Source organism: Rattus norvegicus, chromosome 7 (genome assembly GCF_036323735.1).
Source record: "Rattus norvegicus strain BN/NHsdMcwi chromosome 7, GRCr8, whole genome shotgun sequence".
NCBI lineage: Eukaryota > Metazoa > Chordata > Mammalia > Rodentia > Muridae > Rattus > Rattus norvegicus.
Genome location: NC_086025.1, coordinates 89050386 through 89076393, shown reverse-complemented (window position 1 = coordinate 89076393; position 26008 = coordinate 89050386). Strand labels below are relative to the sequence as shown.

General features: G+C 40.8%; 1 protein-coding gene across 1 annotated transcript in view; it reads left to right on the top strand.

Annotated features, from left to right (window-relative positions):
- Nucleotides 1-26008, top strand: part of Sntb1 (syntrophin, beta 1) — a 268376-nt gene that overhangs the window by 142624 nt on the left and 99744 nt on the right. The window contains exon 3 of the mRNA NM_001130542.1: nucleotides 16086-16293. Coding sequence (NP_001124014.1) covers nucleotides 16086-16293 — 208 coding nt within the window. The remainder of the gene's footprint in view (nucleotides 1-16085; nucleotides 16294-26008) is intronic.

The window sequence follows — 26008 nt, the reverse complement described above, 5'->3', positions numbered from 1 at the left end:
GGACTTGGTATTTAGCAGTCATAAGCAAGCCTTCATTCAGGAATCAAATGGTCATCACAGGGTGTTCTCTCTTTTCCCAGGGAACGTGTATCTTTCTATTGCTGTTGCCTCTCTAGCTAGCTATGTAGATGTTCATATTATCTCTACACCTCTGTTCTCTCTCTGACAATGGGTCTTCCTGGGCATGATACCATGCAGTCCTTGTTCAGTTGTGGCACTCTGCTGATATAATTCTGCCCAGGGGTGCCTTCAGACTCTCTTGCATTTTGTCAATTTCTTTGTTGTCTTTTCCTGTTACTTCTAAGAACTTCTCAACGATTCTACCACATTCAATTTAGTTTCATACATGTGTGCCTCCGTATTCTTGGACATGCTTCTCCTCCACCTCTACCTCTTATTTAGGATTAACCAATGTTTGCTTTTCCTCTGGAGTGAGCTATGAGGTCACTACTGCTGCGATTGTTGTCCTTGTTAGGCTGTAGTCCCTTCCTATCTGTAGATGCGAAACTAAAATACAGAGAAGTTGAATGCCTCAGCACATAGCCAGCACAGGGACCAACTCAATGTCTCCATGAAGGACATTACCCAGTGTGTCACACAGGGCCACTTGTGTTCCTTACCTGCCATCTGCTCAACCCTCTCCAGGCCCTTTGGACAGTAAACACATTGAACCCTATTGTTTGTCTGTGTCTTTAGCATCTAGACAACTGCTGAGCAGAGGGCGGGTTCTCAGTAACTATGTTTTAGTGAGTGATTCTTTTGTGGTGGAGTCTATTTATTTGTCTTACTCCCAAGGCTGGCTTCCTTTAGCTTGTTTCCTGGGACAAGTTATATCTAAGTGGTCATCAAAAGCAGTTCATGCTAACTGGTGAGCATCCCCTTTGTGGATTGTCTGAGGCATGGTGTTGGGGATGAAGAACAATCACATGATGAGATTAATCTAAGGTGAGCACCCACTTTGGGGTGCTACAAGGCAGAGGTGGGCATCAGAACATTCTAGGACTTCCCTGGAAGCAAGTATAGAAGCCATATCCTATTCCCTTCTCTGCATGGTCCTGATGTCAAGAATTAGAAAGCTGTGAATTTATTTCCTTCATCTGTGGCAATTTTTCTTACAACTTTCCTGCATTAAAAAAAAAAAACTGATATAGTCAAAGAAAACAAGTCTAACCCCACCACTGTGCCACAAGTACTACCTGTCTTCGCAACTTCTCTGACACCTTGGCATTTACTAGGAGAGTAAAGAAGATTGAATTTGTGTCATGTGACCTTTTAAAAGTGTGGGATGAACATTTGCGTGATTCTGATTCTCGCCTTTTCTTGCAACCAGCACAGAGTCGCATAACAATTTAAAACTTGTCTAGATAGCTCAGATACAGATTTGAAAAACAGCAATTTGTATGGGTAGCTGATTTATTTGTTTGCACTTGTTTAAATCTGCCAGGTAATGAAAATGATTACTGCTATCTACAAGAGAGGTCAAAGTGTCTTTGAGCACAGGCATCTAGAGAGGAAATAATTATGAAGCTGTCATTGTCACAAAGATGTTGACAGTGAAATATCTGCAGCATACTTCAGTGAAAGTTCCAAACACAGAAAGAATCACTGGCCCAAAGCTGAGAACCTCACTTCTGGGAAATCATGATCTTAAATTCATGTTTAGCACATTTTGGATTTCCACTCCTCCTTCATCCTCCAAATTTGGAAAAACTTGGTTGTTAAGAAACCCTGCACTCTAGGACTCTAAAACACTACTACCTGCATATATAACATATAATTTACTCCTTTCCTCCAGAGTTTAGGCTTCATATCTATGACTGATTCTTTCCAGAATGTTCCTTCTGACTCTTGTTCTTCCATTTGTTCATCCATGAAATTGGGGTTGCTCTGGTTTCTGCTTTTTCCTCTGTATTTATCTCCCTCCTGCTAACACAGCTTGCCTGCGGTGTTTTTCCATTTTCACACACCGAGTTCCCTGCATCCCTGCGTGGTGCGTACCTTCTTTCCTTTCTTCTCCATAGTCTTCTCCTTGCTGTCCTCTTGGAAGCATCTTCTCTTTTAGGGGTAGGACCTGCTAGAAATCCCCGCTGAAGGATTCATGACTACCAATGACTTAAAATACTGCCTACTGCAATGTTTTAGTTAACTTTCAGTTACTGTGACAAAAGACCTGAAGGGGGGATTAATCTTAAAAATGGAAAATATTTTCTTATTCTTAACACATATAGTATCTACCAACTTCACGTGGTTGATTATTACTTAAACTGTAGAGTTTCGTTGTGATCCAAGGTTCTGTGTTCTTACAACAGATAGAAACTATCCTCTTACACTCTTTGGAAACATAAGAAAGTGTTTTCTTGTGCCAGATGGTTAGAATGTCAGTGGTTTCAGAAATGATACCTGTGTTATCTCTCCATGTGACTAATGCCAGATCTGGAAGGTCCTAGATCCTTGAAAAATAATTGGTGAGTTTATAATGAAAGAACATTTTTGTTTCAACTTAATAATTGAACCATACAGACAAATCTCATTAATTTACAAGAAAAAAAATCCTCGGTAAATGAACTAGATGGTATTCACTGATGCTGTTGTCTCTTCATTATCTGTATTTGGGAGTAGTTGTCCTAGTTCCCATATCTTTGTAAGGTCTGTTTGTCCTGCTTCCCACACTTACAAAGCTCTTTGTTTCTCTATCTAATCTGATAAAGGTTCACAAGATCATCCACTGATTATTTTAGCCCAAGAAAATCATGTCTATGACAGAACGTTGGGTAATCATTTTGGTGTTGAGAGCTGCTGCATGCTATCTGTGGGAATTAGTTTGCCCATGGACCATTTGCATCGTATACTGAGCAACTCACTTTAGAACTGAAAGACTGTACTGTGGAGTCATTACTTTTTAAGAATAAAAGGGTTAGATGTCAACAAGGGAAAAATAGCAGTGTAAGGAGAGGTAGTTATAAGACTTGACGAGAATGAGGACCAGCAGTCAGATGGGATACGTGTATAGAAGTAAGCACAGTCATCTATTCCCTTGGCCTAGTTCTTCTACAATTCTGATTTCATCTGTAAGCCAACACAGGTACATAAGAAAAGTCTGATATGTATGGTGCCCTTGGGAATTTACCATCTAATGGGGAAATAAACCATATAAAAGGATGAACTTTGAAAGCCATGACCAGATGAAAAGCCAGGGGCCTCTCTGAGGGTAGGGTAACCAGGAGAAGCAGAATCCTCTTATTTCTGGAGAGCTCTAAGCCCAAATATTCCTCAAAATAGTCGGGAGGCACTTCTATATCCATGGCAACCATCAATCAATGGTTAGAATGCTTCCAGGTTAAGTTTAGAATGAAATTTCATCCATCATTTGCTGACCTTTAGGCCAAGATCCTATGTAGACTGGGACTTCAGCACTTTTCACATTGTGTCTAGCAGCTAGTACCAGTTAATCAAGTTTGTCCTGTGCAGTAAAACTGTCACCCCATCAAAGGAAGTAACTACCTCAGCAGCACTGAGAAAATGGGGTAACTTTTGAAACTTCCAGGCTGGTCAGCTCTCAGTGGAAAATAGCACTTAATTGATTCTGATAAACTTTAGAGATCAGGTGTACATGAGTGTGCAAAAATTATCCTGAAAGATAGGATAATCTAGCCTGGACTATGCTATGTTGACATCATTTAAATTGCACTAGGATGAATAAATTCCTAACAAAGGAAATATTTAACCAGACATGTAAAGTTTCTTTCAAAATCCGGGTCATTTCAGTTTTCCATCACCAATCTGATTGCCTCCTATCTCTTGCCTAGTCCAGTGACCTGGCAGCGTTCTGGCATTTAACCCTCCTACACCTCCATGGCATATTCATGGTAAGATGCAGCTTTATTCTCTATTCATGCTATCCATGCATTCATCTGTGTACTTCTTCTATCTCTATCATTTGAAATGTCTTAAGGACATACAGCAAGAACTCATCCCTTATCTGAAACTCACATTTAACTAGGAACCTTATTGCTGAATTCAGCCATCCGAGCCTAACAGAGATCTAACTGAAAGGATGGAAAAACAAGCTCCCAGAAGCCAGACGTTGATACTCTGCATTGGATTGTGGGATAAAAACACTTAAAAGTGTAAGTTACCAGATTCTACAGGTAAAGGTGTGGTATTTCACTGACAGAGCACCTGTCTAACATTTTTTTTCTAACCAGTTGAGCAAGAACAAACAACCAAAACTTTTGCAAAGGATGATAGAATTGGTGTGGGAACATGGGAAGGTTTCTCGACTTCTGACTTTAGCTGACTCCTCTCTTCAAACTTCGATAAGGACACGATTTTCCCCAGGAGAGGTCAGCACACTGAAATTCTTCTCATATTTCATAAATGTATATGTCATTGTAAAACTGGCATCCTGCCAGCCTGAAAGATACTGTCAGGTTCCCTCTGAGCTCAGAGTGCTATTAGCATGCATGACCTGTTTTCCAAATAGGATTTTGTGCAAAGCAGCACAAACTCTGGCTTTCTTTTCCCTATTAACTGCTCACACTTGACACAGTCTTTAAATGATCTCATTAGTTTTCATCATAGCAACCTGCTTCTTAAATCCACATTTTTGGCTGGGGATTGTAGATTTCAGCAACAGTATAAAGTCTGGTTGGAGTTGGAGTTCTCATGTATCTCTTGAAGATTTCCACAAACTAGGCTTAGAAGAAACTCAACAGCCAATCCTGTGACTACGGCTGAGCTGGGGGAATGGTACTGTTGCCACACTGCTTAGCAATCATCTTACGGTTTACACAACTACCTCTGCTTGCACCATAGCCATGTGACACTGGCAAACCTTGTCCCTAAGAACTGGATGCCTCCACACTGTATCTTCCCAGAGATAGATTCTGTGCACTCCCTTCTCATGCATTTGTCTCTGTTGACATGGCTAGTTTGTGTGAATGACCCAGTTCCCAGGCAACACTGAAAGGTAAAAATTGAATTCTGCCATATGTCTTGGAAAAGCGCTACTTGTTACTATAAAAAACTTTCTATGTTTACTGGAATGGTGTTCCAAAGATGCTGAGCAGAGACGGGATACAAAATGGTCCCCACTCTTAAAGAAGGCATGCTTTTTAAACCCCCAGTGAATGGGACATGTAATATTCAGTTTCACAAGAGAATGCCTGAGGCAATTAACTTATGAAGAGAAAGGGATTCAGCTCACAAAATTGGAGGTTCAAATCCATGATAAAACAGCTCAATTTACTTGGACCTCTGGCAAGGATGGCGCCTCTTGGTGGGTGCAAGTAACAGAGCAACTATAGACAAGAACCATGAAGCATAAAGAGACAAAGAATCCCAGCTCCCACAATCCCCTTTTAAAGAAAAACTCCTGGAACTTAACAAAATTCTAATAAAGCTTCTCTTTGAGACCCACAACATCTTGCAATGATATAAAGACTAAATCTTCCACCCATCTAATAGTTAATGTTAATTGTCAATTGGCCAAGGTCAAGAATCACCAAGGAGATAACCTCTGACACGTCTAGTGAAGGAATTGCTAGACTAGGTTAATGGAGTTGGGAAGATCTGTCTCAAATGTGCATGGCACCAATCCCTGGTCAGGGACCAAGGACTGAATAAAAAAGAGAAAGTTTACTGAGCGTAAGCATCCACCACCTCTTTGCTTCCAGAGTTCAAATACAGTATGACCAGAGGCTTCACATTGCTATAGCCATGCCTACCTTGTCCCGAAGGACAGTACCCTCAAACTGTAAAATAAACCCCTCCTTACTTTACATTGCTCTTCTCACATTTACAGCAATAAGAAAATCCCTAGTATATCCATGAGCCTTTGTGATATCACCATATTTAAGCCACAGCTTTGTAATAAATAAAGCATGGCTTTTCGAGTGGGATGACTTTGACTCCAGTCACAATGAGCTCCAGTCACAATGCTGTTTGGATGAGTTGGCCTTTCCAGTGGGCCACTTCTTACCCAGGGAATGGTTCCCATATCATCCAGCTCCTAGGCTGGCTAGGAGGTGAAGACAATAAGAACAGTTGTGTGTGTGTGTGTGTGTGTGTGTGTGTGTGTGTGTGTGTTTGTGTGTGTGTGTGTGTGTGTGTGTGTGTGTGTGTGTGTTCGGGGGGGGAGTGCACCCCAGTAGTATGAGTACTAGTCCTCATTTTAAATGTTGGTATTATGTTTTAAAATATGGGTGGCTTAGAGGTGAGGTGCACTGGCTGCTTTTTCAGAGGTCCAGGGCTCAATTCTCAGCACTCATATGGAGGTTCACAAATGTTTATAACTCCATTTTCAGAGGACCTGACACCCTCACACAAATATATATGAAGGCAAAACACCAATGCACATAAAATAAAAATTTAAAAAATGTTTTTTCAAGGTACAATAGACATTTATTACTTTCATCTATTTTTCTCTAGTGTTATCTAAGATTAAGATACTTTTTTTCTTAGCATAACACTTTTTTTAACTTAGCATATATTTCACTGTTGGTTTTTTAGTTTGCTAAGCACAAATATGTTTTTCTTTAACAAATAAAAAATAAGTAACTTTCTCTTTTCTGGTTACATTGCAAGACATTTTTGAGAAATGGAGAAAAACATAAAGGGTGAAATAAAAATATATCAAAACTCTGGCGTCCAGAGAGAGTAACCACTACCTTTGTCTTTTAGGAAGTGGTTCTTAGGCGCCACAGGAATTATGGCCCTGAGACCTGGGAGCAGCCATATTAGTCACATGGTCATCTCAGTGACTCCTGGTTTTCACTAATAGCTAATAGCTTCACCTTTATTTTCTCCAGCTTCACATCAGAGGACAGTGTCCTAGTTTCAACTTCTGTTTTACTTATTAATTTTCTATTAGGGGACCTGAAGTTTTATACCGGCTTCATATTTCTAAGCTAGAGAAGTAGAAAATGCTGGAAAGTGTTTGGCTCAGTGGAAGCTTTGCAAGAGTAAGAGAAGAAAGAGCCTCTCTCTTTCACCATGAGGTTTGCCAAATGATCTCTGAGAAGCTGCGATACCATTCACAGCTCTGCCAAGCTGAGTGGAAACTGCTCGTCTTGGCAGACATCTAGAGTGAGCATCTAATTCCTCGGGGTTGGTATGGGTCCTTTATCAGAAATAGTTCCATAGGCAGTATTTACATAACTGTGGCGGAGTGTGTGAACAAACACAGCTGTGGCATTGCCCTAAATATTTCTATTCAATGGGGAATTAAAAGAGAACTTTATCGCTGAACTACAGATAAACACAATTCATCAAGCAGTGGTCAGTTCAACTGGGGAACGAAATAGGAGTTATAAAAGACTAGCCTGCTCAAAATAGCTCCCATCAGCCCTCCTGGCTTTATTGCTCCTCTACTCTCTCCTCCTTCCTCACCCCCAGTTCCAGAAATGTAGGACTCACAGTTAACAAGGGAGTTCTCTCACTTTTTTGTATCCGGAGGAAGGGAGTAGTTGTGTTTACTGGCTGAGCGGAGCCCTACTATGGCCAACATTTTCCTGACTGTGTTTGTGGTCGTTGCCAGCAGGTTCCATTTATCCTTCTATGTGATAGGACTGGATGTTAGTGGGCATGGACATTTCTGTTATGAAGATTTTTTTTAAGTCCAAGTGTGCTGTAATGGATACATGATAGACACGGTTCTAACTGACCTATCTTGGGCCTCTCTCTGAGCTGCCATGAGTTTTAAACTTTAGAATAGTCCTGATCCCACAATGGGAAGGAAGATGGTTGTATAACATAATGAAGTATCACTTGGTAGTTGGAAATGATAGAAACTGGTCCACCTCAAAATTTCAGAATCTGGAGACCTGACACTAGTGTGTTGACAGGGTGGGCTCCTACTGGGAGGACAGGGTGGAGAAGCCCTAACTCCTACATCTCTCTGTCATCTTCTTTGCTGTTCATCTCTGCCCCTTTTCTGCCCCCATTTTTTATTTTCTGTATTGCTTGTGTGTGTGTGTGTGTGTGTGTGTGTGTGTGTGTGTGTGTGCAAGTATGCATATATCATGATCTAGAGGTCCCTTTTCTGTCCCCTTTTCATTTTATGTATTGCTCTGTGCTGTGTGTGTGTGTGTGTGTGTGTGTGTGTGTATGTGTGTGTGTGTACCTGTGTAAGCAAGTGTACATATATCATGATGTAGAGGCTAGAGAACACCATTCAGAAGTTCATATTCTCCTTCAACCATAGGTTTCATGGATTGAACTCAGGTTGCCAGGCTTGGTGGCAAGTACATTTGACCCACTGAACCACTGACATTGACTCACTGCTTCTCTTCTGTGTCTTACAGTGTGACTAGACCCACCCACCTCAGTCTAGTGGATAGGTTAGTGGGATGAAGGAATCTCTCTCACCTTGTCTGAACTATATCTTCATGGATTCCATTTCCAAAAAAGATCAGTATAAGGTCCTATTTGGACTTGAATTTTGGGAACACACTGATCAACCCACTGTAGGTGATAAGTTTTTTGGGGCTATTGACCAGGTTACTCACTTGTTCTTATAGCACCTAGTACATGCTAGATATGTTGTGAGTATGTTGGAATTAAAGGACATTTTCTTTTACATCTGTCCAACACACACACACACACACACACACACACACACACACACACACTCAAACACACACTAAATAAATATAATTTAAAAAATTTAAGGGCTGGAGAGATGGCTCAGCGGTTAAGAGCACCCGACTGCTCTTTCAGAGGTCATGAGTTCAATTCCCAGCAACCACATGGTGGCTCACAACCATCTGTAGAGAGATCCGATGCCCTCTTCTGGTGTATCTGAAGACAGCTACAGTGTACTTATATATAATAAATAAATAAATCTTTAAAAAAAATTTAAATAGTCAGGAAGAGAAAGCTAACATAAATGTTACTATAAGAAGAAAATACAAAATACATTTACTTATATTTACTAACAAAGTTTCTTTTCCCATTACTAAGTCAGTAATCTTAAATGTTGACTGTGTAAACAACAATGGATAATGGAAGGATTTATTAGTCATAAAGTGTCATGCAAATTTCTTTGTGAGGAATATTTATAGTTATTATCATCAGAATCATCACTTTCATCACAATTGCCACCAGTGTTGTTCTGTAAAGGAATGGAGAAATTTAAGGCTTATAGAGATTAAATCTCTCGTTTGTCATCATAGTATAAGTAGCTGTATTTCACAGTAACCTAGCTTGAACTGGCTAAAGGAAAGAATGGGGCACAGCATAAGAGACACTGGAGGTACCAGCTCTGAGTGGACCTGGTCTCATCCCTGCCTTGTATTGCCCAAGACAAGTCCCCTTCGAATGGCAAGATAACCATCATCAGATCTGTGATGACAGTTGACACAGCTCAGCTACACTCTGCCTCCCAGTTCCTGACCCAGAGAAACTGTGGGATAATAAGTGTACGGAGTAGAAGTCACATGGTTTTGAGGAATCTTGTTTCTTAGCAGGCAATTACCATCTTGCTCACCTGTCTTCTATTGGCTCAGTCCTGAAAGCCACCTCTATCTCTTTCACTTTCCCTTTCATTGACTGTAGAGGTTTTTCTCGTGTAATTTATCCTGATTATGGTTTTCCTCTGCTCTAGTTCCTCCCCACCTCTCCTCCCATCTGGATTGAATCCCTTTCCGTTTGTTAGAAAACAAACAAGCTTCTAAAAGATTATAAAATGATAAAAAACATAATATAACATAACGATAGTTTCTGGTTCTTGGTCATCCAAGCAAGCAGTGCTGGGAATGGGCCTTGAATCAAATCAGATATGGCTAAGTTACTACCACAACCTTTATGCCAACATTGCCCCAGAGTATCTTGCAAGCAGGACAGTATTGTACATAAAGGTTTTGTGTTTGGCTTGTTGCTTTTTTTTTTTGGTAACTTGCAGAGTATTTTCTTGTACTTTTATACTTGCCTGGACTGAAGGCAAGATCATAGGGGTAAAGGCAATATGTAGACACCAGTTCTCAACTTCTCCATGTTCAGTGAGTTTTCTAGGTGTAGTCTTCAGCAGTGGGAACTTGCTGTTAGTTTATGAAGAGCAACCTACCATCTCGGCAGCAGCCTAGGTTATTGGGGGTTCCCATGAGACACCCTTGGCAAATGACTCGATTAAGTATAACCCAATCCCAGTACTAGAAATTTGGCGAGTTGGGACTGGGTGTCCCCATTACTTGGCAATTTTGTTTAGATTACCTTCATATATGGATTTTAGGAAGCTTCCATGTATTGTTTTCATGCTACCCTTCAAATGGCTCTTAATTTTAACTCTCTCTCATCATACCACCCTGAACACACCTAGTCTTGTCTGTCTGTACTTAAAAGGCTGGGCTTAGTGGGGATACTCTACATTCAATCTATCCAGTCCTGGAACATCTTAAAGCATATGCCCAGGCTTTGACCACTGCAGGGTTTTACTTGATAAGTCTGGGATAAGCTCCAAGCATCTGTATTTAACTAAATGATGTTTTGAAAGAAGTATACTCCAGGTTTCTGAGGGATCCTTTCATTAAGAACCTCTTCTATTGTCTTTGATTATAAAAGAGTCAGGTCCCTCTTCTGCTCTGGGTCATCTGCTCACCTTCTCTGAGGACTTATTGAATACTTTAACTCACCACTTAGTAACTTGCTCACCTGAGCCACTGGAAAGTCTAGCAGCAGCTATACTGAGACTTTTATGAGCCTCCACAGTGGCTTTTCTACAATTAGAATCACATCTAGTTTGCCTGCCAGGTTGGTGACACCTACCCCCAGGATTCCTAAATAGTGCTGAGAAGAGAAGCAAATAGTGTATATTTCTAATAAGTTCTGAGTAAGATGCTGCTGCTGGGCTTGGTCACACTTTGAAGAACACAATAGGACCCGATATTTAAACTTTGCCTCAGAAACACTCGAAGATATCTCTCTCTCTCTCTCTCTCTCTCTCTCTCTCTCTCTCTCTCTCTCTCTCTCTCTCTCTCCCTCTCCCTCTCCCTCTCCCTCTCCCTCTCCCTCTCCCTCTCCCTCTCCCTCTCTCCTCTCGCTCCCTCCCTGCCTCCCTTCCTCCTTCCTCCCTCTCCTTCCCTCACTATCTCCCCCTCTTATTACCTCGTTTCCCTGACTATGTCTCTCTGTCTCTCTCCCTCTCTCTGTGTGTCTTTCTCCTCTCTCCTCTCTACCCTCCCCACCCATACATGCACTATTCAGATAACACCATAATTTATAGGTCAGGAAAGACTGTCAGAGGCAGGTGGTAGCACAGGCCAGTCAACTCAGGTTCCTGGAAGGCAAAGACAAGATCACTCATTCAAGGCTTGCCTGATCTACAGGATGAGTTTAAGGCCTGAATGAATTTAAGACCTAAAGGTTGTATACAACAGGTTCTAAGTCAGCCTAGACAATTTAAAGAGATTCTGTCTCAAAAAGAATTTTTTAAAGGCTGAGGATCATGCTCAATTGGAGAGTATGAACTTAGCAAGCATAAACTGTGTTTAATCCCCAGCACCAAAAAGGAAATAAAGATATAAGCAGCTTCACAATTATCATACTCTAACCAGACAACTGTGATGACACAAAATCTAAGACTGGATATTTTGGTGGGTGGTCACTGGAAACAGAGGACAGCAAGGATTTCTGGGATGCCTTCTGTTTCCTATTGCTTGATCCAGTTAGCAATTGCATTCATATATCCACTTCCCAGAACACATTCAAAGGCTGGACGTGTTTCACATATGTAATCACAGCATTCAGGATGTTAAGAAGAAAGATTACAAGTTCAAAAGTTAACATAGCAAGACTCTGTGTCCAAAGGGGTTGGGGACTGGAAAGTGGTGGCTTCCTAAGCTGTTATTTAAAAAAATCATCCAGATATTCAAAAGAAATAGTGTTAATAAAGTACTTCCATGTTTTAGCTTTCTAGAACAATAAATAGCGATAGAAGTTAAGAGATGGGTTAAGGGTGTTCTTTAAGGAATCAGAGAAAGAACTGGAAGAGCTTGAAGGGGCTCGAGACCCCATATGAACAACAATGCCAAGCAACCAGAGCTTCCAGAGACTAAGCCACTACCTAAAGACTATACATGGACTGACCCTGGACTCTGACCTCATAGGTAGCAATGAATATCCTAGTAAGAGCACCAGTGGAAGGGGAAGCCCTGGGTCCTGCTAAGACTGAACCCCCAGTGAACTAGACTGGTGGGGGGAGGGGGGCCATGCGGGGAGGGTTGGGAGGGGAACACCCATAAGGAAGGGGAGGGGGGAGGGGGATGTTTGCCCGCATACCGGGAAAGGGAATAACACTCGAAATGTATATAAAAAACACTCAAGTTAATAAAAAAAAAAAAAGAGTGTTCTTTAATGTGTTTCTAGAACCCCAAGCCTACCCTTGACTTCCTGTGCCTCTTTGGAAAGTCCCTAAGAGGCATAGCATTGTTTTTCTCCTGGGTTGGGACAGATGTCAATGCTAAAGTCCCCTGACTCCTCACATAAAACCTTCAGGCTGTTATGGCTTATTTTCAAATTTCTTACAAAGAATGCTAATTGTTGCTCAAACTCCTTAGAGACATCCCACTTTCCAAATCATTTTTTTTCCTACAGTTCAGGTTTCTGAGTTAAATGATTTTCTCCAAAGGTCGGTTTCAAATGTTAATGGGGCCAGGTTGCCTTAAGATGTCTAATGTTCATGTGATCTGAAAAATAGTTATCTTCCAAGGCAGGAGCTGAGTAGGTCACTATTGGATGCATCCCAGGTAATGAATCCCAGTGTTCAGATTGCTACAGAAGACAACAGTTGCCTCCCTCTTAGATGCTACCTAATGTAAAACAGAGGAACTATAATCTGTATCTAAATTCATAGGTTCACATGTGTTTGAATTCCAGAATCACCATCTGTGTAGCCTTGGGTAAATTACTTCCCTGCCCATCAAAACTTCAAATTTCAATAATGTTAAATCAGCTAACAATGGAAGTCATAGGATTATTGAGGACATCCTACTATTATTATATTAAAGGATTAAAAACTTTGCCTGGAATGTAGAAAATTCTTACTGGACTGTAGTATGATTATTAAGCAGTGAGAGGAAATTAATGGATATTTTAATTCTGTTCTGAGGTTCCCAATACCAACATCAGTGAATAAAGAGAAATATTTCCCTATAATAGAAAATAACTATACTGAAAAGTACAGAGCTGGAAAATGCATGACAATCTGGACGGTAGTAAGAGGGTTGCTGGGAAATCATTGTGGTGGTGAATAGTGGTTTACAAAGAATTACAGTGCCCTTTACACAAATCCACATAGGATAAAACTGCATAGACATATATACTGTACCAATGCTAGTGTCCTTGTTTTGTTATTAAAGTATAGTATGTAAAATATAATAATCAGGGAAGCTGGGTGGGGCAGGACAGGCTTTTCTGTACTGTTTGTACACATAAAAATTAACCTGTAATTTCCTCACAATAACAGATTAAACATTACCCATCTCAGTCACTGTTCTGTTGCTGTGAAGAGACACCATGATCAAGGCAACTCTTATAAAAGAAAGGATGTAATTAGGGGCTTGCTTATACTTTCAGAGGCTTTAGTGCATTATCATCATGGCAAGGCGTATGGTGCTGGAGCAGTAATAGAGAGCTCTATCCTGATCAGCAGGCCTCAAGAGTGACAGAGAGAATCTGACATAATTCCTTGAAACCTCAATGTTTTCCCACCCACCCCCAGTGACACACTTCCTCAACAAGGCCACATCTCCAAATGTTTCTAATTCTATCAGAGTTCCACTCTCTGGTGACTAAGCGTTCAAATATATGAAACTATAGGAGCCATTCTTATTCAAACCACTGTACTCCACTCACTGACCCCCATGGACTTGTAGCCAAATCATAATTTAAAAGTACATTCGATCCAACTTCAAAAGCCCCTATAGTCCATCACAGTCACAATACTATTTAAACATCTAAAGTTCAAAGTCTCTTGTGAGACTCAGGGGTTCTCTTCATTGTAACCTTCTATAAAATCAAAACCGAAAACTTAACACCTACAGAATATATATTACTGTCCCAAAAGAGAAGAAAGGGAGCATAGTGAGGAAATTCTGGACCAAAGCAAGACCAAAAACCAGTCAGCAAAACTCCAAACTCTTCATCTCCATGTTTACTGTCAAAGGGTTTTTCAAGTCTCCAATTCCTTTCTGCTTCATTGACTGCAGAAAACTTCTCTGTTTTGGGCCAGTTCCATGCCTGGTCTGCACCTTTCCTCGTCAGGTATCCCACAGCCCTAGCATCCCCAACATCTTGGATTTCCAACACAATTTGGGCTTCCCCTTCACAGCTTCACACAATGGTCTCTCTGAGCCTCCATGCAGAGACAACCCTAATGAATGCCTGGTCTTGGCAGATTTTCTTAGCCGTGGAGAGAGATTACACAACCCTTTTCTTGTATCCTTCACTCTAAAGCCAGAACCATGTTGCCAAAGCTGCCAAGTTCGGCTGCTTGGTGGAACTGGAACTTGGCCCACTCTTTCAATTACATTCACATCAGCTCGCTATCTTTGATGGTTTCCTTCACTGCTTAAGCTTTTCCTTAATTCCTTCTTACAAGTTGAATCTTAGCTGGGTGAGGCCTTGCCCTGAAATTATAGCTCCCTTTATTCCATTTAGTATTAGGCTATACCTTAAACTTTTACTTCTTTGAGCATTGAACTTAGTTCCATTACACTTCCTCGTGCTTCTTTTCACTTTACATTTTGTATTTCTTTTTGTCCAGCTTGCTCCTTTTCATTATAGGTCTGCATAATCCTGACCACTAAGAATCAAGCAACACAGTTAATACTAGACTGTCTTGAAATCTCCTCTGCCAGTGTTATTAGCCCAAAACTTTCCTTTCTTAGCCACAGGCAGAATTTGGGGCAATAGCAGAGAGTATCCACATTGCCAGAAATATTGTAAGAATGGTCTCTAGGTCACTTAATATTCTTTCCCTCTGAAACCTGTTATCAGAGCCATCATAATTTACATTGGTCTCAGAACCCCTGTCTTTCATGCTCCTACTAGTATGACCTGTTAAACCCCACTCAAAATGTGCAGCTGCTTCTGTAATCCAAAGTCCCAAAGTCTACATTCTGCCAAGGAGCAGCACCCTTATGCCTGGCAGTAGTACCCCAGCCCTTCTCTGGCTTTTGAGACCTCAAAGCTTCACAGCCCTTCCCACCACCTAGTAACATACTTCCTTCTCATCCTTCTAATCCTCCCAAAGAACTCCAGAACCTGGTAACTTAACAATCAATTATAAGAGCCTATGGGGACCATTCAAATTCAAACCACCTCAGAGCCTGTCTAAAATATCCCACTATTAAGATAAACAGATCCTTTCAACTACACCTTGAGTGGTCCAATTTCAACTCTGGCATAAGCTTTGATGTTCAGTATTAACTGTGAGATGTGTATATGTGATTTAGTCATACTTAAGTGTACCACAGATGAGGTTCCTAAAGAATAAAGGTTTGACAACTAGAGAACAGTGGTACACACATACAATCCTAGCACCTGAAAGGCAAGAACAGAAGGCAGAATTAATAGTTAAAGATCTTCCTCAGTTACATGGAATTTGGGGGTCAGTATGAGCTACATGAGACCCTGTCTCAAAAAAAAAAAAAAGAATGAAAATCAAAGAATATAAGATTTGACCATTTACTATTTTAAAATATCTTGACTAATAGTGGGAAATGGGGTTAAGAACATGGCCAGTTACTGAGGTCTGCTTCCTACCACAGTAGCAATGGTGTTGGGGAAATACTAAAATCCTCTGTGCAACTGAATTAATATGATCTCAGAATCTGCTGCATCACAGGAAAATGAGATATCCTTATTTTGGGGGAGTTGGCGTTTGTGATGATGCTGTTATGCTGTGTTCCAAAGGCACAAACCAGAGCCTGGGCAGCTGATGATTTGAATTAATGATCCCATGAATGATGGAATAGTGGAACCATAAATGTAAATGTCCAGAGTAAACATGGTATTCACCTTAGAAAGGTTGGCTGTGGTGAAGCAAGGACTACCAGGTCATCCTGCAACTCCTCTGTTTGCCTCCCTAGGCAGCTTGAAATTCACTCGCCAGATGCTAAGCACACAGTGGTCCTGAGGAGTAAGGACTCTGCCACTGCCCAAGCCTGGTTCAGTGCTATCCATTCCAACGTTGGTGACTTGCTGGTCCGTGTGGTTGCTGACATCAGGGAGCAGCTGGGGAAGACAGGTATTGCTGGCAGTCGTGAGATCAGGCATCTTGGCTGGCTTGCAGAAAAGGTAAGAGAAAGTCTCCTCTGTCAATTGCCCACAAGTTCCTCCACTGAAATTCAATCATTTTATAGGCTGCTTCTCTCCTTACGGGTAATTGGATTTCTTGTCTATCGCAGAAGATCTCATAGCATTGCAGTATGTGGGGAATTTGTGTTAATCAACATTCATTTCCTAGCATACTTCAAATATGTGGCAAAGTACATATGGTCCCTAACTGCTCCATGGACGAATTAGAAGGCAAATGAATAGTTTGATTTCTGTAGTATTCTCTAGTACAGCATCTAGGAGAAAGGGAGTTGAAATGGTTTGTCAGAATGAGTTTTAATGACACCTTTCCTCAAACAAGGCCACACCTCCTAATAGTGCCATTCCCTGTGGTCCTATGGGCTTATTCAAACCACCATGCCGGTTATGTGCCCAAGCAAGTAACTGCTCAATGGACAAATGAGAAGGCTAATGAATAGTTTGATTTCTGTGATGTGCTCTGGTACAGCATCTAGGAGATGGATGCTATGGATTTTAATGAACTTGCTTTTATTTTATTTAAATAAATCTGTTAGGAATTATATGTTTATAAATGACAGTGATGATATTAATAATGAGGATTTATTGGGCAACTACTTTGTGCTGATTCATTGTCACCTTATCTATTCCTTGTACTTTTTTTTGAAATTGTATTTTTATTGGTTATTTTATTTACTTACATTTCAAATGTTATCCCCCTTCCCAGTTTTCCCTCCTCAAACCCCCATTCCTTCCCCCTCCCCCTGCTTCCATGAGGGTACTCTTCCAAAAATGTCATTCTTAATGAGCATCTATTTTGTATGGGATACAGGGTGAGGCAAGAGTGTAAACAAACTAGATCAGTAAGCAGTTAAAACTTAGTTATTAGAGTATATTTCTCATTCATAATCATGGGTTTCATAATGGCATATATATTCATATATATTATTTCACTCCTTGATTCCTTCCCCCTTCGGCCAGTCTTCTTCCTTTTCCTAGATTGTCCCTATTCCTATTTTTACATGTGTGTATAAGAAGTCATGCATATGTTTGACAAAAGGGACAAGATGAAAATCTAACACAGGGTTGCAACTGCAGAAGCTTAAATTTATGCTGTAAATATAATTCATAAAGTCTTAGCTTAGACATTTTAACAAATCAGGCAACTAAATAAAGATCTCTGAACCAAAGATGGGCTAATGTGGAATATATCACTCTTTGGCTTTTATAAAAATGATGGATTAAAAAAATAGTTCTTTTACATAATGATGGTAGTGGTGGAGGCAGTGATGGGGGTGGTGGTGGTGGTGGTGGTAATGGGGGGGGAGTGGTGGTGGTAGTGGTGGTGAAGACACAACTGTGTCTCATGGAAGACTGCTGCCATGGAAAAGTTTATATATAACATTAAGTTATATGTATTAAAGTTTGTATATAACATTAAGACTGTTATTCAGATTTTCTTTCCCAAAGCATGTTCTATGTTGGGGATAGTAAGGCTCAAAGGAGCCTTGGCCATTGTTCTTATGTCTGCTTGCTATCCCTTGACCCTGCAGTGCTTCTAGTGCTTCTGAACACCGGGTTTTGAGACAGTTTGACCTCACTATGACTCCCTTATAATAGATGGTAAATAGGAATAGAGATGTTGCAATCATAACTTTCCTGCCAATGAATCCTGTCATCCGAGAAGGTCTAGTCAAATGGCACTTGGATATAACACCTGAACAGACCACTCTGCTATTTCCCACCATGTTTTTGTGTGGGCACCTGTTCACACACAGGTCTGGGCCACACGTTCAATGTAGAGTGGGTTCTTTGGTTTGTTGTCCCATCTCTCACAGATGTCAGAGAACTAAAGGACAGTGGAGATGTTAAGAGCGTCAATATCATAAGACCTTGGAACCTCGGGAAACTTGTCACAATTTGCTGACTCAGAAAGTGACCAAAAGTGGGGACAGCTGTGTGACCATGACAGAAGAGTCAGAGCAGGATCTGTGGCGATTGACTATTTCTGCATAGGGATTTCCGTGGTCTCGATATCAATACACATGTTTCACGTTGGAGTTCTTAAGGAAAACGGTACAGGAAACATGCACAGTTGGCATTTGCAAAGTCACAGTTGCTATTACTGACCACCATTTATTTTCTCTGGTGTGTTTGTTTTGAGGAAAGCCTGTTATTGAAGAGTCCTGAAGTTTCAAGTGACAGAATTCAACTCTTCTGGACCACAGGCAGGTTGTACAGCCTGTGTCCTAGGATAAGCTTCTAGTGTTCCCAGGATGTATTTAATGGTATTAGTCACAATTTTCCATCTCCTGTCTCCTTTGACGTTTCATTCTCAAAGAACTCATCTCTGCTTGACCTGAACATTTCATGTTCATTTTCTTACTGTTGGTTGTCTCTAAGTCGAAGCTTCTGTGTTCCACTTCTTTCAACAATGGTCCTAATATTAAATCTAATTGGATTGATTGTCTGGAATCATATTTAGAGCTCCAGTCATGCTGAGATCAGGATGAACCAAATCATGCCCTTTGAAAAATAAAGAAGGGTAGTTTTATTTGGACCAGGTTTGGGAGAGGTTTGTATAAGAGTGTTTCTATATAACTCAAACAAATATAGAGTGTCTCAGTCTCCTACGATCTGATATGACAGGTGCGTGCCACCAGAAAGATACAGGTTTTTCTTTGGGGAGAGCAGCTGTTCTGATTTTTGAGGCCATGTAGCCCAATCTGATGTTGAACTCATTGTGTAGATAAAGATCTCCCAAACTTCTAATCTCCTGGGATCGCAAGCTTATGTCGCTATGCCTCGTTTATGTGGTGCTGGGTATTGAATACAGGGCTCTGTTTCTAAGTAGGTATGTATTCTACCTGCTAAGCTTCAAACCTCAAAGGGGCATTTTTTCTTTGTAATGGAAAACTTCGAATGATAAAGTGTATATAGATACGGGAGAGATGGACACAGCAGACACACTTTATAGAGGGAGAGGATGGGGCCTATTGGAATAGAATGGATCTTCATTCGGTTAAGGTCCTGTGGTCCTAGGAGAGGAAATGGAACACCTCTTCAGCGTCCTGGCAGAAAGAAGTAGGAATCCAAAGTAATGACTAAAGGGTTTTAAAACAGAAGTAGTTGATGCGGTGTAGCTAAGATGCAGGAAACACACAACGAAGCTCTTGAGAATAGACAAGATGCTGTGCAATCCTTTGACCTGAAAGGGCAGGAGCAGGAGCAGAAGCAGGAACTGAAACCATCAAGCGTCATGGCTGTAGAAAAAGACTGGTTACTCCCAAGCATAGTCTTTAGTAGAGAAAGCCAGCTCCTGCCAACCCCCTGTTACTGACCTTGTGTTCTGATTCCCAATGGCTGAGGCTGGCCTGAAGCAAGAGGCAGGGATAAGCACTGGTGAAATTTGCTGGTGTGCGTGAGCTTCCCAGGACTCAAGGATGTGAAGAGACACAAGCTGTATCTAGCATATATGTGCACTCTGGCCAGCACACAAATCTTCCAAGTCTATATTCATAGACATGTAGGCACATGCACCCTCCTATCACATGTACATGTAACACACACTCGGACATACACATGCACGTGTGTGCACACTTACACACAATTCATTAACTGCTATTCATGCACACTGACCTCAACAACAGTCTAAACAAGCTGATTTATGGCATGTCACGCCCTTTTCTTCAACATCCCTCTCTCGTCTCTTCAATCATAATCTGTATTTAAAATCGTTCATTGTTCAGATAGTTGAAAAGTAACATTGTATCAGTCCTAGTGATACCTACTGTGTTTCCAGAAGTTCCATAATTTTTACTTAAAATCTGAGTTATGCCTTTGACTTCTCCCAGTCATCTGTAGGCCATTATTAGGTGTTCCCATGGAGCAGTAAGAAGAGTATATAAAAACCTCTTTCTGTTCTGGGAATGCCATTATTCTTACAATATAATTTCAAATAATTATTGCAGATGTCTCCTTGAATGTGTGCTTCAGCGTATTTATAAGAGCAATAATGACTTATCATGGACAATTATTATAAGCAAGAATATTCTTTATTGCTTTTAACTCTAAATTTCTCAAAAAAAATTACCATACATCAAGTCCAAGGGAACAAATCCAAACAAGGCTTATTTTTGAATCAATGTTTAATACAAAATTCTAGTAGAGATTCATATGGATGGCTTTTAGCCAAATACAATGAATGGCAAATCCTTAATACTGTGCCTTTCTTATCCCAAATATCAAAATGTCCTTGGTATTTGTAAAGATATAAAATGTGATCCTATATATATCCAGCTGCAATTTACCTTAAATTGATATCCTTTGTCTTTCACTATACTGTTAAGCTTTGATTTGGAGATGAATAATAGGCGCTTCATGACAGGACTATGCAAATCATATTTAATTCCAAGATTTTACAAGGGAGGCTTACATGAGCATAATGTGATGTGGCATCAATTTCCTTTGTAAATTCCTGTTCCGTGCAAATCCCAAGACCTCCTTGACTCTACACAGGAACAAAACTGAATATTAACACTCTTCTCTTCTTGAAACAGTTGAAGAAGTCAAAAGATTCCTCTAGTGACTAGAGAGCTCACTGCACTGCCAGACAGGATAAGAAAAGAATGGGGGTATTCGATAGTTCAGCTTCTGAAGAGGGCAAAGGACACACCAGAGACAGGTTCTCCCATGCATGAATATCCCTGACTTAGTAAAAATGTGTGTGTGTGTGTGTGTGTGTGTGTGTGTGTGTGTGTGTGTGTGTGTGTCTATGTTTGTGTCTGTGTCTGTGTGTATGTACATGGATACATGTATACATGTATGTATATGTATATATGTATGTGTTTCATTCACATGTGTCAGAAGAGTATCTGTGCCTGTGAATGCTTGTAGACAACGTAATAGAACATTAGATGGTCTGCTCTATCATTGACATCCTTAAAACAGGGTCTCTCATTGGCCTAGGGCTAGGCTAGAGGCCAGTAAGCCCTGACCATTATCTTATCTCCAGTCCTCCCCACTCTCAGCTCCTGAGGTGCACATGGTTACATCTAGCCTTTTATGTGCAATCTAGGCTATCTACTTACATTCTTATACATGCACAGCAATCATTCTTACCCATTCAACCATCTCTTCAGTCTTTTGTGGATGATATGGAGAGTTACACAATGATCTAAGTCTGGATTGGTGAACAAGAGACAGCATCTACATTCAAAAACAGAGTGAGAGGAACTCCAACCTGATCTAACCCAATTTCTTGTTCTTATAGAAGAGGAAATGCAGGGTCCAGAATGGAAAGTATTTTATCTAAAGTCCCACTCAAAATTCACATACAAAAAGTATGACACAGTGGAACAAGACTAGGGTAAAATTATTTCTTTGATTTAGTCTTTAGAAGATTCCCCTGTCAATCATCCAGTACACCCATTTACTTCTCTCCTTGAGTCCTAGTACTCTTTCTCAGACTCTGCCTCATCGGTGCCACTACAGGCTGTAAACAGAGACATCTTCCTTAGCTCTTTGTTGGCTGGGTCCTAAGTTATACCCATATTGTGTCTCGATGAGCACTAAAACCCATGAACATGTTGCATAAGTCAGGGAAAAGCCTTTCCATTTTCCTCTAGTGTGTGCTCACAAGGCCCATAAATACCAAGCTCTACCCAAAACTTATAATATGTATTCCACATCAACCTTATTTTTTTAACTTTTTAAATTGTTTTCTAAATTATTTATACATTTAAGTGTTTTCAGTGTCCCTATTTCACATTAGAAAGCTATGTTCTCTCTCTGGATGCATAGAGAAGCAACAGTAAATGGAGAGACCTTTGAAGTCTGTTGTGTGTCCTCTTATATTGGACATTTGAATTGCCTTGGGATCAATTTGCAGGTAATTCCACATTAGATTAAAACTGCAACACAGCAAACCAAAACTCCCGTTTGTGAGCTTCAAGATGCAAGTAGATTTTCAGCTTTTCTTATTCTCATTTCAGATTCTTTTCAATGCAACTTCCTTGTGGCTGTGCCTTCCCGTGGTTGGCACAGAGGACATTGGTTATTCATACTGTGACTACTCTGTTTCAGGCAATGAGTTTTAATAGCTTCAGTCCCATGAAGTAATCCTGGAAACCCCATGGAACCATTTTGAGATCCCTCTTCTAAAATCTCAGTTTCTCTTTCGAGCACTTTCCACCAGACTGAGCCAATAAAGGGGCACAGGAGGCACCTGCTCTTCTGAGTAAGGCTTCCCAGAGAACACTCCCCCTGTAGCATCACAAACCAAGAGAGCAGCTTCAAAACTAAGAGACAACTAATAACAAGTAGTGTCCTTTACAATTGTGTAACTAGGAAAGAGCAACACTTGTAATATTAGCTATCACCCTTTTCCACCCATTATTATCTTGTTCTCATCCATTGATGACACTAAGGGAAGAAAGTCAGAGATTCTTTTCTTAATACCCTCTTGACACTGTCAGATAGTTAGACTTTTCTGCTTAAGGCTTTCCTTTATTCTCCACACAAGACTTCCTCCTTTCTTCCAGATTTTATGCTATTAAAGTTTAAAGAAGTCTTAGAGAGGCTGTAATCACCTGTGATGGGGCACATCGAGGGAAGACAATGTTTCTAGACACATAGTGTCTTAGTCAGGGTTTCTATTCCTGCACAAACATCATGACCAAGAAGCAAGTTGGAGAGGAAAGGGTTTATTCAGCTTACACTTCCACATTGCTGCTCATCACCAAAGGAAGTCAGGACTGGAACTCAAGCAGGTCAGGAAGCAGGAGCTGATGCAGAGGCCATGGAGGGATGCGTCTTACTGGCTTGTTTCCCCTGGCTTACTCAGTCTGCTTTCTTATAGAACTCAAGACCACCAGCCCAGGGACAGCACCACCCACAATGGTCTGGGTCCTCCCACCTTGACCACTAGTTGAGAAAATGCCTTACAGCTGGGTCTCATGAAGGCATTTCCACAATTGGGAGGCTCCTTTTCTGTGATAACTCCAGCTTGTGGCAAGTTGACACCCAAAACCAGCCAGTACACATAGTTTGCATTTTGGCATGACTACAGAGTTACATTTGCAATGGCACCCTAAGTATGAACACGCACATGTAGTACATGCTCTTCGGTCAACAGATCATTATGTAGATGAAAGATAGACCTCCAGAGAAGTGGCATAGCACACCCCTCTATCCAACGTATGTTGGTGATTATGTCTGCAGTTTGTAGCCAATCCTCACACTTCCAGTAAGTGAATGGGTGATCTTTCTCTTTGTCTACAAGTGTTTAATCCACATGGCATTCCCCAAGAATGAATAATAAAACAGAGATGAAAAGTGATAATGCTAAAAATAGACTAGTGATGACTGTAAAAATAAAATTTGAACCAAATATTGGTGGAATTATAAGAGAAATAGCTGCCTGTAGGCATGTTGACATTGATATTATTCAAGGCATTGTTAATAGACAGTCAGAGTGCAATGGAGGCAGACGCAAAGCCAAAGAAAGTGGCTATGGCTGAGAGGGAAAAGACTCCCGAGGCAATAAAGACAGTGAGAGATGCCCGTGGGAAGCATCCAGAGACACATTTTACCTCATTTAGGGGTAAATGGATGGTCACTGTTCTAACAGTCAAAGACAATCAGGAGGAATGGAGCCAGCCTGGGAAACACAGTAAGATGCTGATTCAAAAAATATTTATATATTGTATTGATGTATAAAAGAGAAAGTACAAAGGATATGATATTGTTGGTTGATGAAAACAGAAAGGCTCAAACACTTTTCCAAAACAGAGAAAACGGGCTGCTTTGTCTCAAAAGTGATGAGGCAAAGAAAGCAAGGAAGCTCTATTCAGTGTACTACAGATTAAGGTGTCTCGTGTACAAAGGAAAGATGAATTGCCATTCCCAGTCTTTCTCATATCTAAATCATAAATTGTTAAATAAATGCCAATGAAATAACGCAACAGCCACACTTCCTTATAGATTCATAGGTATGAAGAAGAGAATTTATATGATATTGATAAAAATTGTTGAGGGTAATGGAATCATCCTTATGTTCCAAATTTATCATTCCATTCAATTGTGTAGTTTCAGCTTTCATAGTCAATTTTGCTGTTTAGCATCTTGTGTAAAAGCTGGTCCATTCACTATCCCCACCTGACTCCTCTCTGACCCCCCGTTACACACACACACACACACACACACACACACACACACACTTTCTCTTCCTTCCTCTCCCCTTCCCCCCTCACACACACACACTCTTTCTCTTCCTCCCTCTCCCCTTCCCCCCTCTCTCTTACACACACACACACACACACACACACACACACACAAACAACCTCTCTCCTTCATTCCCTCTCCCTCTTTCCTCTCCCCCTCTCCCTCTCTCTCATTCTATGTTCATTCATCTATACATCTGTCTCTTTTTCTATGTACTATACAGATCCTTATGTGCATGTGTGTGTGTGTGTGTGTGTGTGTGTGTGTGTGTGTGTGTGTGTGTGTTGGTCTCCGTGTTTTTTTTTCTCACCTATGCTCTAGTTGGTCCTCAGTCTCAGCAGTAATGATGTATCCGCAGCGCCTCCACCAAGTTTCAGATAGAGCCAACCAACCATTCCACCTTCACATTTTCTAGCTCCCTTGCCCAGATCCATTAAAAGAATCTCAAGTGTAAATGTGAAACAGCCCTGGCCGGCATCAACAAGCTCCTGGTAATCAAGTTCTCAACCGTGTAATTAATGGAGCGATATTTCTGGAGTCTCTAAATAAATCACTTACCATCTGCCTAAATTTTACCTAAGTCAGAATTTCCCACCACTCCTTACAGGGAGAAAATAGTTTCTAACCTGAAGGAACTCCCATCTGATAAGAGATGGAAATAGAAGTGCTGTGCAGGCTTCTTCCAGCATCCCTAAATCTAGAAGGCTGGCTATGTTGGGAACCAGACTGTTAATGCAATTAAGTACTAATAGGTCTGTTGTGTTGCTTTAACAAACAGTCTTTGAGTTCCTAAATGCGTCATGTTTGAGATGCAACAAGACTGAGGAAAACCTGGCGACAGCCTGGGTAGCTTCCACCTTGGCATTTTAGGCTCAGTGAGCAAGTATGGATTCAAGCCTCAGTTTCCCCTACATCCACTTCCATTCTTTCACATAAAATATCAGAGATTTACATCGGGGGTGGGGGAATGGGTACCAGAGGCCTCCATAATGAACACATGAGCATATGCTGCTTTTCCTTGTGATTTCACAGGGCACAGTGTAGCATCATGAGTCATTTGCGATCTCCAAGGTGGAAACATTCCACATGCCCATGTGAGAGTGGTAGGATTCTGGGCATTTCACCCTCTGTGGAATGACTCATATATCTTAATGTGTGCCTGCCTAATTCTCTTTGGAGCACATGATTTAACTCAAGACAGAAGAAGACTCTGGGCTTGTTTGTATTAAACGTGAATCATTGGTTCTACAGTTTAGACATTATAGACTATCCATCGTTTATTAGCTAGATATAATCTAGAAAAATGTGACTTGCATAAAGAAAAGATGACTTTTTAATGTTTCCCCCATTGGTTTTTCTAAGCACTTTCTATTCATCCTCTCAGTGAGGGAAGGATTCTCCGCCCTGAACAGTGTGAAATACTTGAACAGGAAGGAGCTCACCCTGAGCAGATGAGCAGGTGTTAGCCACATATTCTCATGGCTTGAGAGTGAAG